The 15,234-nt window shown below is 43.6% G+C and overlaps 1 protein-coding gene across 3 annotated transcripts in view; it reads left to right on the top strand.

Annotated features, from left to right (window-relative positions):
* The window catches only part of LOC140470650 (Fc receptor-like protein 5), a 97,040-nt gene that overhangs the window by 33,422 nt on the left and 48,384 nt on the right, over positions 1-15,234 (top strand). For all 3 annotated transcript variants that reach the window (XM_072566684.1, XM_072566683.1, XM_072566685.1), the window contains 2 exons: positions 3,787-4,216; positions 12,204-12,351. In XM_072566684.1, the coding sequence (XP_072422785.1) occupies positions 4,154-4,216; positions 12,204-12,351 (211 nt within the window). In that variant the 5' untranslated portion in view covers positions 3,787-4,153. The remainder of the gene's footprint in view (positions 1-3,786; positions 4,217-12,203; positions 12,352-15,234) is intronic.

Raw genomic sequence — 15,234 nt, 5'->3', positions numbered from 1 at the left:
CATTGGAATATCACATAAAAGACGTCAGCTCACAGAGTGCAGCAGTGCCTCAATACTGACCTTATATCAGTGTGGCACTCCCTCAGTTCTGATCCTCCTGCGTGGCACTCCCTCAGCACTGACCCTCAGACGGTGCATCACTCCCTCAGTTCTGATCCTCTAGCGTGGCACTCCCTCAGCACTGACCCTCAGACGGTGCAGTTCTCCCTCAGCACTGCCCTTCCGACAGTGTGGCACTGTCTCAGTACTGACATTCTGACAGTGTGGCACTCCCTCAGTACTGACCCTCTGGTGCAGCACTCCCTGAGCACTAACCTGCAACAATGCGCCACCCCCTCAGCACTGACCCTGTGACAGTGAGGCACTGCCTCAGCCCTGACCTTCGGATGCTACGGCACTCCTTCAGTACTGACCCTCCAACAGTGTGGCACTGCCTTAGCTCTGACCCTCCGACAGTCCCACACTCCCTAGAATCATTTATTAAAATCTTTATTTCCTGTTGAACAGCAGTGTCTGTTGCCCTTTCTGAGGGCAATTAAGTGTCATCAATGTGAGAGTAGAACTGGCGTCACACGGAGCAATGTCCTATAAAATCTGCATCTCTGATAGTCCGGGCAAGTGAAGGGGCTGCATTATTCCGCGTGCTGATTGCAGGACTGGGATTTTGGGGCCGTTCAGGAGAAAGCAACTGAGGAGGGTAATGTCACTAAGAAGGCTTGATTAGATGAAGGTGACTGCTGGCTGACTGTCTAGGGGAGATGAATGAACAAGATGAGGTTCCTTAGTAACTTCTGAGTGATTCTCAATCACTGTCACTGACTGACAGTTTCCAATGGATTCAAACGCCAGTAAGTACATGAATACAGTTAGTCCATTGCTAACTCAGAATTTCAGACACAGCTTGCCGCAATGTAGTATTCATATGTGTACAACAATCAAAACATTATTTGTGCACTACCCAAGGCCCTCGTTCCATTTGTGAAAGACACATTGGTTACCTTCACAAAGGAACAAAATGGGTGGGAGTAATTTGGTAGTTCATAAACCCTCATGCCTAAACCATCATTCAGTAGAATCATAGCTGATCTGACATTCCTGATGTCCACTTTCCTGCACTTTCCCTTGATTTCCCCAAGTAATCAAGAATCTGTCTCCACCTTCAACATACACATAGTGGGCGGCACGGTGGCACAGTGGTTAGCACTGCTGCCTCACAGCGCCAGAGACCCGGGTTCAATTCCCGCCTCAGGTGACTGACAGTGTGGAGTTTGCACGTTCTCCCCGTGTTTGCTCCGGTTTCCTCCCACAGTCACAAAGATGTACAGGTCAGGTGAATTGGCCATGCTAAATTGCCCATAGTGTTAGGTTAGGGGTATGGGTGGGTTGCGCTTCGGCGGGTCGGTGTGGACTTGTTGGGCCAAAGGGCCTGTTTCCACACTGTAATGTGATTTAATCAAACACTCTGGCCTCCACTCTCTGTGGCAAGGAATTACAAAGACTCACAATCCCTGAGGGAAGGTATTCCTCTTCATCTCAGACTTAAATCAACATTCCTTTATCCTGAGACTGTGCCCTCTGAACTTTACCAAAGCAATACCCTGACCAATTAAGGTTGTATAAAATTGAAACAATATCTGCCATGTAGAGGCACTCAACGTCAGTGGCTGCATTCTCAATCGCAACACCTCTTCAAGGCACAATCTACTAAGTAAGCAATCAACACTCTCCTCTCCTGTAGGAGAAATATTGTTTTTTTTCAGAATTGCCCTCAAGAGTGCATGAGGATTGCCTTCGAGGATGTGTGAAACTTATTTGGAAACACTGAAGCATTTTTGCTGTAGGAAATCGGTGGTGTTAATATCTACGTTACAATTACAAAGAAAAATCATAGAAACACAGAAGGTAGGGGCGGGAGGACCCTCGACATTCGACCCCTCGAGGCAGCTTCACCATTCAATAGGATTGTGGCTGATCATCGAGCGCAATACCCTAATTCCGCACTCCGCTGCCCCGCCACCACTGCATCCATTAGTCCCTTCAGGCACAAGAGTGATATCTACCTCCTTTCCTGAAAACACAATGCTTTGGCCTCAGCTCCTTTCTGTGGCAGTGAATCTCCCAGGCTCACCACTCTCTGAGTGAAGACATGGCTCCTCAGTTCGAAAAGATTTATCCCTTATCCATAAACTTTAATTCCTGTTTCTGGAATCCTGTGGATCATTGGGAACATCTTGCCTGCATCCAACTTGTCAAAGTCATGTTTGAAAGTTTGTAGATTTAAGACATTCTCCCACCCCACCACAACTTCTCCTTTGTCTAAACTCCAGCAAATATAATCCGAACTGACTCGATCTTCATACGTCAGTCCTACCATTTCAGGAATCAATCTGATAAAACTTTCCTGCAACCCCTCGAGAGCAAGAACATCCTTCCTCAGACAAGGAGACCAAGACTGTACTCAATCTTCCAACTGTTGGCTCAGCAATGCACTGTACAACTGCAGCAAGACATCCCTGTTCCTGTACTCTAATCCTCTCACTATGAAGGTCAATATTCAGTTTCTTTACTGTCACCTGCATCTGGACTTAGGAAATGGGATGATTCTGGGCAATGCTCCTGAACAAAAAGACCTAGGGGTGCGGGTGCATAGGTCCTTGAAAGTGGAGTTGTACGTTAACAGGGTGATAACGAAGGCATTTGCCACACTTGCTTTCATCAGTCAGAGCACTGAGAGTCACGTTGCAACTGTACAGGACATTGGTGAGGTCACTTTTAGAGTACTGTTTTCAATTCTGGTCTCCCTGCTATAGGAAGTATGTTGTTAAACCTGAAAGGGTTCAGAAAAGGTTGGCATGGTTGGAGGGTTTGAGCTAGAGGGATGGGCTGAATAGACTGGAGCTTTTTCACCTGGAGTGTCAAGGATGAGGGACGACAAAGAACAGGAACAGGCCCTTCGGCCCTGCATGCCTGTGTCAATGCATTTGCTATTCCAAGCTAAAACTGTCTTCACTAACAGGATACAATCCCTCTATTTCTATCCATTTCACATATTCTTTAGCACCAGGATGACCTGCATAGAGTTTATAAAATCATGGATAGTGTTAACAGCCAAAGTCTTTTTTCTAGAGTAGGGGAGTCCAAAACCAGAGGGAAAAGATTGAAGGTGAGAGGGAAAATATTTAAAAAGCTACCTGAGGGGCAACCTTTTTATGCAGAGAATGAAGACTGTATAGGATGAGCTGTCAGACGAAGTGGTGGAGATGCTTGCAATTCCAAAATTTAAAAAGCTTCTGGATGTGTACATGAATAGAAAGGATTTAGAAAGGATATGGGCCAAATGCTAGTAAATAAGACGAGATCAGTTTCGGATATTTGGTCAGCGTGGATGAGTTGGGTCTGTTTCTGTGCTGTATAACTCTGTGACTCTATCTGCATACTTACTTTCAATGACTGGCATATAGGGGACACCCAAATCTGGTTTAACATCGCCCCTTCTCAGATTTTGATTTTGTTGTCGTATGTACTCAAGTACAGGAGTACAGTGAAAAGTGTTTAATGTCGCCAAACAAGGCACCATCTTATGTACAAGTAACTAGGTATAGAATTGTAAGAATAGGGTAAAAAGAAAGAACAAAGTTAAAAGTTACAGTAATTCTTTGTATTGAGTCAAAAAATGAAGAAATACAGTAAAAAGTCAACATTCCAGTCTTTTGAACGTGCTTAGTCACCCTGGACTGCACTTGCTACAAGGGTCTTATCTCCTCCTCTTTGCCATGTTTTACCCAGGAGAGCTCACACTGGGTCACCCACACTGCTGCTGAAGAAACTGCTGCTCCTGTTGATCTACCCGGAGTATGGATTCAGACCTAACACATTGCTTCAACTATCCAACCATAGATGCTGTCTTCACCATCGACTGCAGAAGCTCCCTGTTGTTGAAAGCCAATGTCAATGTTGCCACCTCGAGTCCTGAGCTGGGCCCAATGATGTCGAAGACGACCCACACCAATGCCATAACTCAAAGCTTGGAACTTGTGCTGGTGCATTTTTATCTATTTTTTTCCTCTCTGCTGCAGGTGACAAGGCCATCGCTAAATTGTGGATATATCAGAAATGTTGAGATGTTGCCTCGAGTTGGAATGACTTATGTGGAATGTTGCACGGTGCCCTCACATTAAAAAAAAATGGTTCTGTCTATTGCACACTGCAGAATGAGGTACAATTCTAAAAAAAAGTGCTGATCCTCACCCATCTGCAATAGCAATATGGTTTTACTTTCTTGCAAGTTTTCTCTTATTATTTCCATTGAGCCAAGCAATTGCGACATTGCTTTCGCACAGCTTGTTTAAAAAAAACCACTACACTGACTGTGTTGGAAGTCCTTTAGTAGATTTTAAAAAAGATATAAAAAGGAGTGTCGAATTAAGAAAGTCGTGTGCAGATTCCTGCAGAGTTTGTCAGTGCAATCCCCACACTCTGTGGGGAGAGAGATACTTGGAGAGGCTGCTAGCTTCAGGACTGTTTCTGTTCTGGGAAGAATTGACACCTATTCCTTTTTGTTGTGAGCTGTTTTCTGCAAATATTAGCTGGATTCTCCTGTTCCACCACGATAGTAAGTAACACATCAAATGGTTTATTAAGTGACTAAATTCTAGCACAAATTCAGTGGGAAGCATTGTCAGATGATGTAGCATTTCTATAGACTTGCTGTATTCTGTTTTGTCGAATTAGGGCTTTTTTTTACACACAGGTTAAGAGTTAATGTTTATGATTGGAATTTTTTTTAACTTTTAAATCTCACTGGATTAACTCCATCCTTATGTTCAGCAACAAATCCTTGCAATTAATAATCGATATTTTTCCCCCAACAGGATGATGTCTGAAAGGTGGTCAGATACATTAAACCAGGGCTCAGCAGTTACATTGTTAAAGGAATGGTGAAATTTTGATGGATGTGTGCTCCTTTATGGGTCTCTCTTAAACAATGGTGTCTTTACTGCAACATTGTTTAACATGGTGTTCAAACTTTAAGCAGAAAATGTCTTATCTTTATGTCTATCTATTCATCTAATCTACCTTATCCAATCTATCTCTCTTCACTTAGACTCCAATTTATTTGGAGTGTACATGAAATAGCAGAGTTGCTAATGTAGCTTTTCCGGGCCAGGAGTTAAATAAAAACGTGTTGAAGCTGTCATTTAAAGAAACACAAAATTGTCCGATATTCTTACTGGACATACTTGCTTCGATTTGGCTTGACACAATCATCGCTAATCTTCAGTCCCTCCCTGAGACAAAGGACAGCTCGGGTCTAATCTCACACATTACATTTTCATCGCCACTGCATTAATTTAGAGAACAAATCTTCGAGCTAACAAGTCTCTAAATTGCACATTTCCGAGCAGAGTTTCATGATTAGGGAAGGAAAGTACTTGAGAGTATTTCTGAGAATGATAAGAAACACGAAGGGCTGCTTTTGCAACAGAGAAACATACAAACATGAGTGGGCCATTTGGCCCCTTGAACCTGCTGTTCTATTGAACATGATCAGGGCTGAACAAATATTTTAATGCATTTTACATTCCCATAACCCAATTAACAATTGACATTCATTAATCTACCAGCCTCTACCTTAAACATACACAGAGATAGTGTGACCTAGACTCCTGCAGGCATAGAAATCTAAAGGATCACAAACCACTGAGCAAAACAAAATAAACTCTCTTCTCTGACCAAAGTCCCACTTGTTTCAAAATCCTGCCTGGCTCTCGTTACCCTTAAGTAGCAAACATTAAACCTGTATCTACCATGTCCCTCCCTTTAAGGGTTGGGTTACTGTATTTTCAATGATATCATTGCTCATCTGTCCAATCCCTCAATAACACAGGCCCAGTTTGCCCACTTGCTCTTTATATGATATCGTCCCCAAATCAAGAAAAAGCTGCTGAATCTTCATGGCTCTTGCTCTACCTGGAAATACCATCTTCCCTGAGGTAAGGAGACCCAAACTGCGCACAGTCCTGAAGATACATCCTAATCGAAGTCTGATGGGTTTGAAACAAGACTTCACTGCTCTTGTGCTCAAATCCTCTTGGAATAAAGGCTCACATTCCATTAGCCTTCCTACAAACACATTCTGGCATTAAGCAAAGCATCAGAAATTTCTGTTGTAACGGTTCATCTGTAATCCTGGGTGACTTCAATTTGCATTTGGATTGGACAAAACGAATTGGTGGACTATTCCCATGGGTATGGGTGTATATGTGTGTTCTTGACATGTATTGATGTATAAGATGTGAGTGTTCCTGGCTGGCCAGTATTTACTGCTCATCCCGAGTTGTCCTTGAGAAGGTGGTGGTGAGCTGCCTTCTTGAAGTTTGTGTGTGATTGAGAAAGAGATGGTTCTTCTGACCAAAACCTTGAGGAACCAATGAGCCAACAGGCTGTTCTAATTAGAATATGTTGCAATGAGAAATGATGAACTAACAAGCTCGTTATGTACAGTTCCCTTGGGGAAGAGTGACCATAATATGCAGCATTCTTCATCAAGACGAAGGGCCAAGTTGTTGAACTAGAAGCTGGCATCCTGAATCTAAATAAAGGGAACTATGAGTGTAAGAGTCACAAATTGGCAAGGATGGATGTGAGCCATATTAATGTGATTGATGGTGGATAGGGAATGGTTCATGTTTAAAGATGGCACCCTATGAATTTACTCATTTCTGTCTGACGCAAGCGAAAAAAGAAGAAAGGTGACTCTGGTATGAGTTTCAAAATTGATTCTGGAGAGTATCGAACCAAAGAGCAGAGACGTAAGATTGCTTGAGAAAATAAAACGGCAAGCCTAAGGATAGGGAGCATTTTAGAAATCAAGGATAATAAATGCTCAAGGGTAGAAAATAGTGTAGGACAGTAAAATTGTAGTGAACATAGAAATTGGCTGTAAAAACATCAAAAAGTATGTGAGTACAACGAGTGTGTAAAGATAAATGTCGATCTAGTGTAGTAAGGATCCAAGTGAAATTATACTGGGGAGCAAAGAACTGGCAGAAGATTGGGACATGTATTTTACTTCTGTCTTCACAAAAGAGGACTCAAGGACAGAAATGTTAGAGAACCAGGAGTTGAGTGGAAGGGCAAAAGTGATTAGGAAGGAAATGGTGCTGGGCTCTGTAATGATGCTAAAGGTAGACAAATCACTAATACCTGATCATCTATATCTTGGGATAATGAATGAAGGTCACCTGGAAACATTAAAGCATTAAGAACAAAGGAGAACACAGCATGGGAACAGGTCCTTTAAACCCTCAAAATTCCACCAACATATTTTGCCATTCTATACTAATCTGTAACCCTCTGCTCCTTCCTATGAATGTATTTGTCCAGGTGTTTTTTGAATGTAGCTCTTTTATCAGCTTCCATTACTACCTCTGGCAATGGATTCCAGGTACACATTATCCCATGTGTGAAAAACTTGCCTTGTGCATCACTTTTAGACTTCCCCACCACCCTCCCCCAACACCTGTCTTCTAGCGTCTCCTAGTAATTGACCCCACCACTCAGGGGAAAAAAGCCTCATACCTCCCATTCTATCCATGTTTTTCACAATCTTATAAATTTCTATCAGGTCGCCCTTTGGTGTCCTACAGGCCAGTGAAAATAAACCTAGTCTATCCAACCTTCCTTCATAGCTAAAATCCTACCTACCAGGCAACATCCTTGTAAACCTTTTCCAAACCTTTTCCAAAACATTCACATCCTTTTGAACGTGTGGTGACTAGAACTCTACACAATATTCCAAACGTGGCCTAACTAAAGTTATTTGGAGCTGCAGCATAACCTGCCTACCTTTATCCTCAGTGCCCCTTCCAATGAAGGCAAGCATGCCGTAGGCCTTTTTTTTTCCTATCTTATTGTTGCACCTGCCACACAGTGTGTTTAAATTCTTATATTCAGCAAAGGAACTATGAGTTGAACCTTAATAATGATGCACAATAATACTCATTTAGTTGACACAATTAAAATTAGAACAATAAAGTTTACGATAAACTAACAATGCACACTACAAGCAATCTTAGACTTAACTTTGTATGATCATATACCACCACACTTGAACTTGGCCAGGCTCCATGTGGTGGTGTCTTCCTCTTCTTCCATGGTCTTGGATGGGTCTTGTCTTTCGGTGTTATTCTTGAGTTACTGCGCTGAGCGGGATTTTGCGGCAACTCTCACTGTTCTGAATCTTCACGCCCTTTTGGAAGTGTCTTGAAGGTCTGCCAATGGATTGATCAGGCTTCATTACCCTGTTCGATCAGACTCAACCAGGTGTTGGCACTTTCATGACAGTGTGGCCCAGTGGTGTCCATTATCGTAGGTACTGGGTACACACAGACCCCTCCAAATCAGGGTGCTTGGTTCCTCTGTGTCTAGCGAATGACTTGATGCTCCTGATTGTCCCGAGGGTGACATTCCATTGTCCCATTCAGTGTCCAACTCCAGGTGCGTATTGCAGGGTCAGCAGCTGTCAGGTTTGTTTGCAAACTGTCTGTGGGGAGCTGTAGTCTGTCTGTATTCTGCAGCATGTGGATTGAGACAGACACTTTAGTCAAGACTGGTTTCCATTTCCCAGCATGCTTTAATTTTTGGCCAATATAGTGAAGTTCATCATAAATGAATTATTTTGGGCAGCCTGTCCGGCCACATTATCTACCTGCACTGCCACCTTCAGTGATCTGTGGACCCTCACACCCAGATCAATACAGCACAGAGTTCTGCCATTCACTGTATCATTTCCACCTGTACGTGAATTCCAAAAACCACATTTGTCCAATTCCATCCGTCATTTTCTTTTTGCCCGTGCTTCAGCTGATATAGATCTTGCTATATCCTCTAACAATCTAATGAGACCATCCACATTTTCCTCCAAATCATTCATGTAGATCATGAACATGAATGGTCCCGGTACTGATCTTTGTCGAACACAACTAGTCACAACCCTCCATTCCGAAAAGCATCTATCCACCACTACCGTCCCCCTTGACTGAGCCAGTTCTGTCTCCACCTTGCCTTGCTCACTCCTGATACCAAGTTAGTTCACCTTTTGAATCAGTCTGTGAGGAGGGATCTTGTCAATGGTTTTATTGAAGTCCATGTAGACAGTATGAACTGCCTTTCCCACATCAATCATTTTTGCCTCCTCCTCGAAAACTGATCAAGTTAATGAGGTATGACCTCCCCTGCAAAAAAAAGATGTCTGTCGCTAATAAGTCCAACTGGTTCAAAATGCGTATAGATCCCATCCCTGCGAATCTGTTCAAATAAATTACCTACTATCGAAGTGAGACTCACAGGCTGGTATTTTCCAGGGTTATCCCTGCTCCCTTTCTTAATCAATGGGAACTGCATTGGCTATTCTCCAGATCTCTGGGACCTTACCTGTGGCCAAATCGGATACAAAGATGCATGTCAATGCTCCAGCAATTTGCTCATTTGCCTGTTTCAATACTCTAGAATAGATCCACCAGGGCTCCAGAACTTATATCCCTTAATACTTCTAAGGTGCACAGCACCTCTTCATTTTTAACAGCATTTGGCTTAGAATTAATCATCTTCCAAAATCCTGTGTCTTTAGAGTATGTCTGATAGATTGCTACTCTCTTTCCTTTTTACATAACCACAGAAGCTTGTTTTGTATATTTTTATTTTCACAATAAACTTTCTCTGTTTTAAACACCATCTGTGTGTTCCTGAAAGATGTCCAAATCTCTGACTTACCTCAATATTTTTCCACTCTGTCTGCCTTAAGTTTTGAATTGAACAGCACTAATTGACCGCCTTTTCCAACCATGTGTGATTCTGATTTCTTGTTGAGTTCTGCTTTTTAACCTGACTTTTTTACTCTCACTGATAGTTTTGAAACATCTGCTTCCAACTCTGACCCTGCTTATCCATGGAGATTCTTCTTGTTCTATTTTCGTAGCCCCCTTGTTCTATTTTCAGCCAGGTGGACCTCATAGAATCTGAGTTCCCTGAGTGGGGCTGATGGTCTTGTCCAATCAGGGAGTCCTGGCTAACGGATATAAACAGGAATATCAGGAGTTCTGTTCACTTTGGGAGGTGACTCAGTTTAGCTGGGTCAGTGTCATGTGCTATGCACATGTAAGTAAAGGGTGAATTGGTGACAGGATCCTGGTTTTCATGGAGTTATTTCAGTGGTGATAAGGGAACAGCGAACTCCTGAAGTGATTCACTTGCAAGAGTTGTCTTTAAATTGGGATAAGCACTTCTAATATTATGCTGCTATTTGCGAAGCTTGACTTGTCAGTTCCTGCCAAAGACTGGGCCCTGTATGTAGGAAGAGTGACAGTGGGGCAGATGCAAAGCAATAAGTAATTCTCCTGACATTGATTCGACATTTTCATTTAAAACCTCACCCATCTCTTGGCCCTCTGCATGTAGGTAGCCTTGCTGATTTTTAAGAGCCCCTATTCTCTTCTTAGTTACTCTTTTGTCCTTCAAGTACTTTGAATTCTCCTCTACCTTATCTGCCAATATCTTTTCATGTCCCCTTTTCATACTCCTGATTTCTCTCTTAAGCACACTCTGACACCCTCTATACTTTTCAAGGAAGTCACTGGATGGCAGCTACCTATATTTCAAATGCCTCCTTCCTTTCCAAGACCAAGGTCTCTATAACTTTAGTCATCCAGGGCTTCCTGCTTCTGCCTGGAACATGCTGGCCCTGAATGCTCATTAAATTACTTTTGAGAGCCCCCTATTTACCATATGTCCCTTTGCCTGCAACCAGCTTCCCTGAATCAACTCATTGAACGTTCCTGTTAAAAACCATCGAAATTTTCCTTGCTCCAATTGAGAACTTTGACTTGTGAGCCTTTCCTCTTCCATAGCTAATAAAAGTAATGGAATTATGGTCACTATTCACTCTTACTAACACTTCTGAGACTTGCCCTGCCTTATTTCACAAGAGGAGGTCAACTTTTGCTTTTTCTCTAATAGGGCCATGTACAAACTCATGAGAAATTCTTTCTGAGCACATTCACATTTCTCTCCAGCCAAGTCTTCAACACTTCAGCAGCCCCAGTCGATGTTAGGAAACTGATGATTACCATAATATTATTCTTGCAGCTCTCTGATCTCCTTACATATTTGCTCTCAATCTCCCACTGTCTGCTGGGGGAAGCCTATAGTAGATGCCATTAAAGTGATCTTGCCCGTTTTATTTCTCAGTTCTACCCATATAAACTCAGTGAATCATCCCTCAAGAATGTCCTTTCTCAGGACTGCTGTGATGTTCTCCCTCATCAAAAATGAACTCACCCTGCTCTCTTGCCTCTCTCTGTATCCTTCCTATAACATCTGTTCCCCAGAACATTGAGCTATAAGTTCTGACCCTCTCTCAGCCATGTTTCTGTAATAGCTGTAATATCCCAGTTCCATGTAACAATCCATGCCCTCAGTTCAGTTGCCTTATCTATCAGTATTCCCACCTTGAAATAAGTGCAGTTTAACAAAGATTTCCCTTGCTTCCTGCCATACCTGTGTCTGTCCTGTCTAATATTAGGATTACCAACACTATCTTTGCCTTTGAATTGCTGTCATTACCTTCTGTACTGACCGCAACCTCCTCTTTCATCTCCACGATGCTTTGCATCCCACCTCCCTACCAGACCAGATTAAACCCTTCCCAGTGGCTTGAGCAAATCTCTCTGCCAGAATATTGGTCCCCCTCCAGCTTGAATGCAACCTATCCCTCTTGTACAGGAGATCTAACTGAGGGATATAAGATGCTGAAGAGGTGATTGACAAAGAGTTGGAGAAAGAATGCTTCCTTGTGTGGTGTAATCTAAAACAAGAGGATCAATGTTTCAGGACAATGGGATGGGACAGATTGGAAACAGAGATGGGGAGGAATGGTTGAGCCTATTTCGCCCCAAGAACTGGAAGGGGGAAAGGGAGCTGACCCAAAGGGTCAGTTTCTGTGCTGTCGGTGATGAGGAATTTCTTCTCTCCAGAAGGAATCAATCTGTGGACTTATTTATCACACCGGGCTGTCGAGCCTGTGTCTTTGAGTGTCTTGAAGGCTGAGATTTTTAATCATGAGGGGGAATGGAGGGTAATGGGGTGTGGTGGGTGAAGAAACGTCCTGGTGACTGACGACTGTGTCCCATCTCAATCTGTCTCAGACCCTTTGGCAGTGCCCACTTCGCTGCCCACTTCCCTGCCATCAGCAGGATAAGACAAGCAGGAAACAGCAGACTGAGTCACTGACTGAATACACACATCAATCAGACTGGGCACTGATGGAGATCTTCTCTGCTCTCTTACTGCTCGGTACGTATCTCCAGCTTTTATCACTATTTCAGGGTGGGTGCAAGGAATAAATCTGTCATTCAGCTCCTGCCGTCAGCTCAGTGTAGAATGGGAATGTGAACAGAGGCAGAATCCTATTGTGCATGGACAGCAGTGCACATGTGTGCTGGTATTTCCCAGACTGTTTAACAAATACGTACACACACACACGTGCACACGCTCACTCACTCACACACACACTCTCACACTTATTCACACACACTTGCACACACACACTTTCCAACACTGTTGTTCTCCCACACAGACACCCTCTTACATGCACTCTCACAATCTCTCACACACAATATATTTCTCTCACACTCTCTCACGCAAAATATATCTCTCACGTACACCCTCTCTTACATGCACTCCTCACAATCTCGCACACCTTTCACGCACAGTCTCCCTCTCTCAAATTCTCTCATCCAAATGCTCTCAAACACACTCGTGCAGGAGAGAGAGTGAGTGAGGGTGCGAGCGAGAGAATGAGGGTGCAAGAGAGAGTGAGGGTGCGAGCGAGAGAGTGAAGGTGTGTGTGTGTGTGTGAGAGAGAGTTAGAGAGAGAGAGGGTGCGGGGTGAAAAGGAGATTGAGGATGCAGGAGAGAATGTGTGTGTGAGTGCAGGAGAGAGGGAGTGATGGCATGAGAGGGAGATTGAGGGTACAGAGGAGGGACAGAGAGTGAGGGTGCGGGGCAGAAAGGGAGAGTGAGGGTGCGGGGTAGAGCCAGAGAAAGTGAAGGTGCGGGAGAGAGTGTAGGTGCAGGAGAGAGAGTGTGAGTGAGGGTGTGGGGAAGAGAGAGAGAGACTATGAATTGGAGAGAGTGAGAATGTGAGGGAGAGAATGTGAGGTTGTAAGAGAGAGAGGGTGTGTGAGAATGTGGAAGAGAGCGGGAGAGTGTGAAGGTGCGGGAAATAGAGAATGAGGTTGCGGGAGAGAAAGACAGAGTGTGAGGGTGCAGGAGAGATACAGGAAGAGTTAGGGTGCAGGACATAAATGGAGTGAGTGAGGGTGTGGGAGAGAGTGTGAGGGTGCAGGAGAGAGAGAATGAGGGTGTGGGAGAGCAGGAGATTGAGGGTGTGGGGGAGATAGAGGGAAAGAGGCTACAGGAGAGAGAGCACAATTAAAGACAGGCAATAAATGCTGGTCTCGTCAGCAATGCCCAAATCCCATGAGTGTATAAAGGTAGTGTGTGTGTTTGCGAGTACACATATGCTGGTGTACATGTAAATGAATATGCATGATTGAATTTGGAAAACAAAGACAAAAATTTTGATCAAGAGCAGGACAATAGCGAATGAGTTTAAAATTGCAGGGAACATTAAAAACTGACTGTAAAAACTTCTAATTAGATTACTTACAGTGTGGAAACAGGCCCTTCGGCCCAATAAGTCCACACCGCCCCACCGAAGCGTAACCCACCCATACCCCTACATCTACATCTACCCCTTACCTAACACTACGGGCAATTTAGCATGGCCAATTCACCTGACCTGCACATCTTTGGACTGTGGGAAGAAACCGGAGCACCCGGAGGAAACCCACGCAGACACAGGGAGAACGTGCAAACTCCACACAGTCAGTCGCCTGAGGCGGGAATTGAACCCGGGTCTCTGGCGCTGTGAGGCAGCAGTGCTAACCACTGTGCCACCGTGCCGCCCACTGCCACCGTGCTGCCCATAAGCCCTTCTTCAGGGCTTCAGGAAGAAGGGCTCATGCCCGAAACGTCGATTCTCCTGCTCGTTGGATGCTGCCTGACCTGCTGCGCTTTTCCAGCAACACATTTTCAGCTCTGATCTCCAGCATCTGCAGTCCTCACTTTCTCCTGTAAAAGCTTCTGCAAACATGTGCAGAGAAAAGTATTTATGAAGATAATTGTAGGTCCATTGTAGTCTGAATCGAGGGGATATTATAATGGCAGAAGATTAGAATGCATAATTTGGTTATGTCTTCTCAAAAGAGGGAAATACATCATTTCCCAGTAAATGTCAGATAACCAACATCTATTGAGAGGGAGGAACTGAAGGAAATCAGTAATAGTAGGGAAATGGTGTTGGGGAAATTAGTGGGATTGAAGTCCTGAGGGACTCTTAATTGATATCTCAGCATCCTTAAGAAAGTGGAACTGGATATAATGGGTTCATTGTTGATAATTCTTTAAGATTCTATAGACTTGGGAACAATTCCCACATATTGGAGGGGAGGTAATGTAATCCCTCTGTTTAAAACGTAGGCGGCAGAGAGAGACAGAAATAAACATTGAGTACTACAGACCAGATAGCTGAACATCTGGGAATACCTATAAAAGGCGTGATGACAGAACACTTAGAAAGCATTAAAGACATTGGACAAAGCCAGAATGGGTTATGAGAGGCAGAAGAATCTTAATAAATCAACCGTCATTTTCTGAGGGTCTAAGGATAAATAAGGGAGAAACAGTACATGTAGCTTATTTGGCTTTTTCAGAAGACATTTGAGACGAGGTGTATGTGCAAAGTGAAAGGACAAGTGTTTGATGGTAGTATATTGATGTGAATTGAGAATTAGTTGATGGACGAGAGAGAGAGTGGGAATAAATGTGACTTTTACCCAAGAGGCAAATCATGACTAGTGGGATACTGCAGGAGCTAATACATGGGCCCCAGCCACTCTCAATATTTATTAATGAGGGAGCCAAATGCAACAGTTCCAAGTTTGCTCATGACACAAAACTGGCCAGGATTGTGAGTAGGATGCAAAGGAAGTGATTTAGACAATTTGAGTGAGTGGACAAACATATAGAAGATGCAGCACAATGTGGCTAAAAGTGAAACAGATGTGGAGAAACAGAAAGCGAGTATGATTCAAATGGTGACAAACTGGGAAG

Source organism: Chiloscyllium punctatum, chromosome 52 (genome assembly GCF_047496795.1).
Source record: "Chiloscyllium punctatum isolate Juve2018m chromosome 52, sChiPun1.3, whole genome shotgun sequence".
NCBI lineage: Eukaryota > Metazoa > Chordata > Chondrichthyes > Orectolobiformes > Hemiscylliidae > Chiloscyllium > Chiloscyllium punctatum.
Note: the sequence above shows the minus strand (reverse complement) of the source record. Positions and strands in the feature narration are given on the sequence as shown.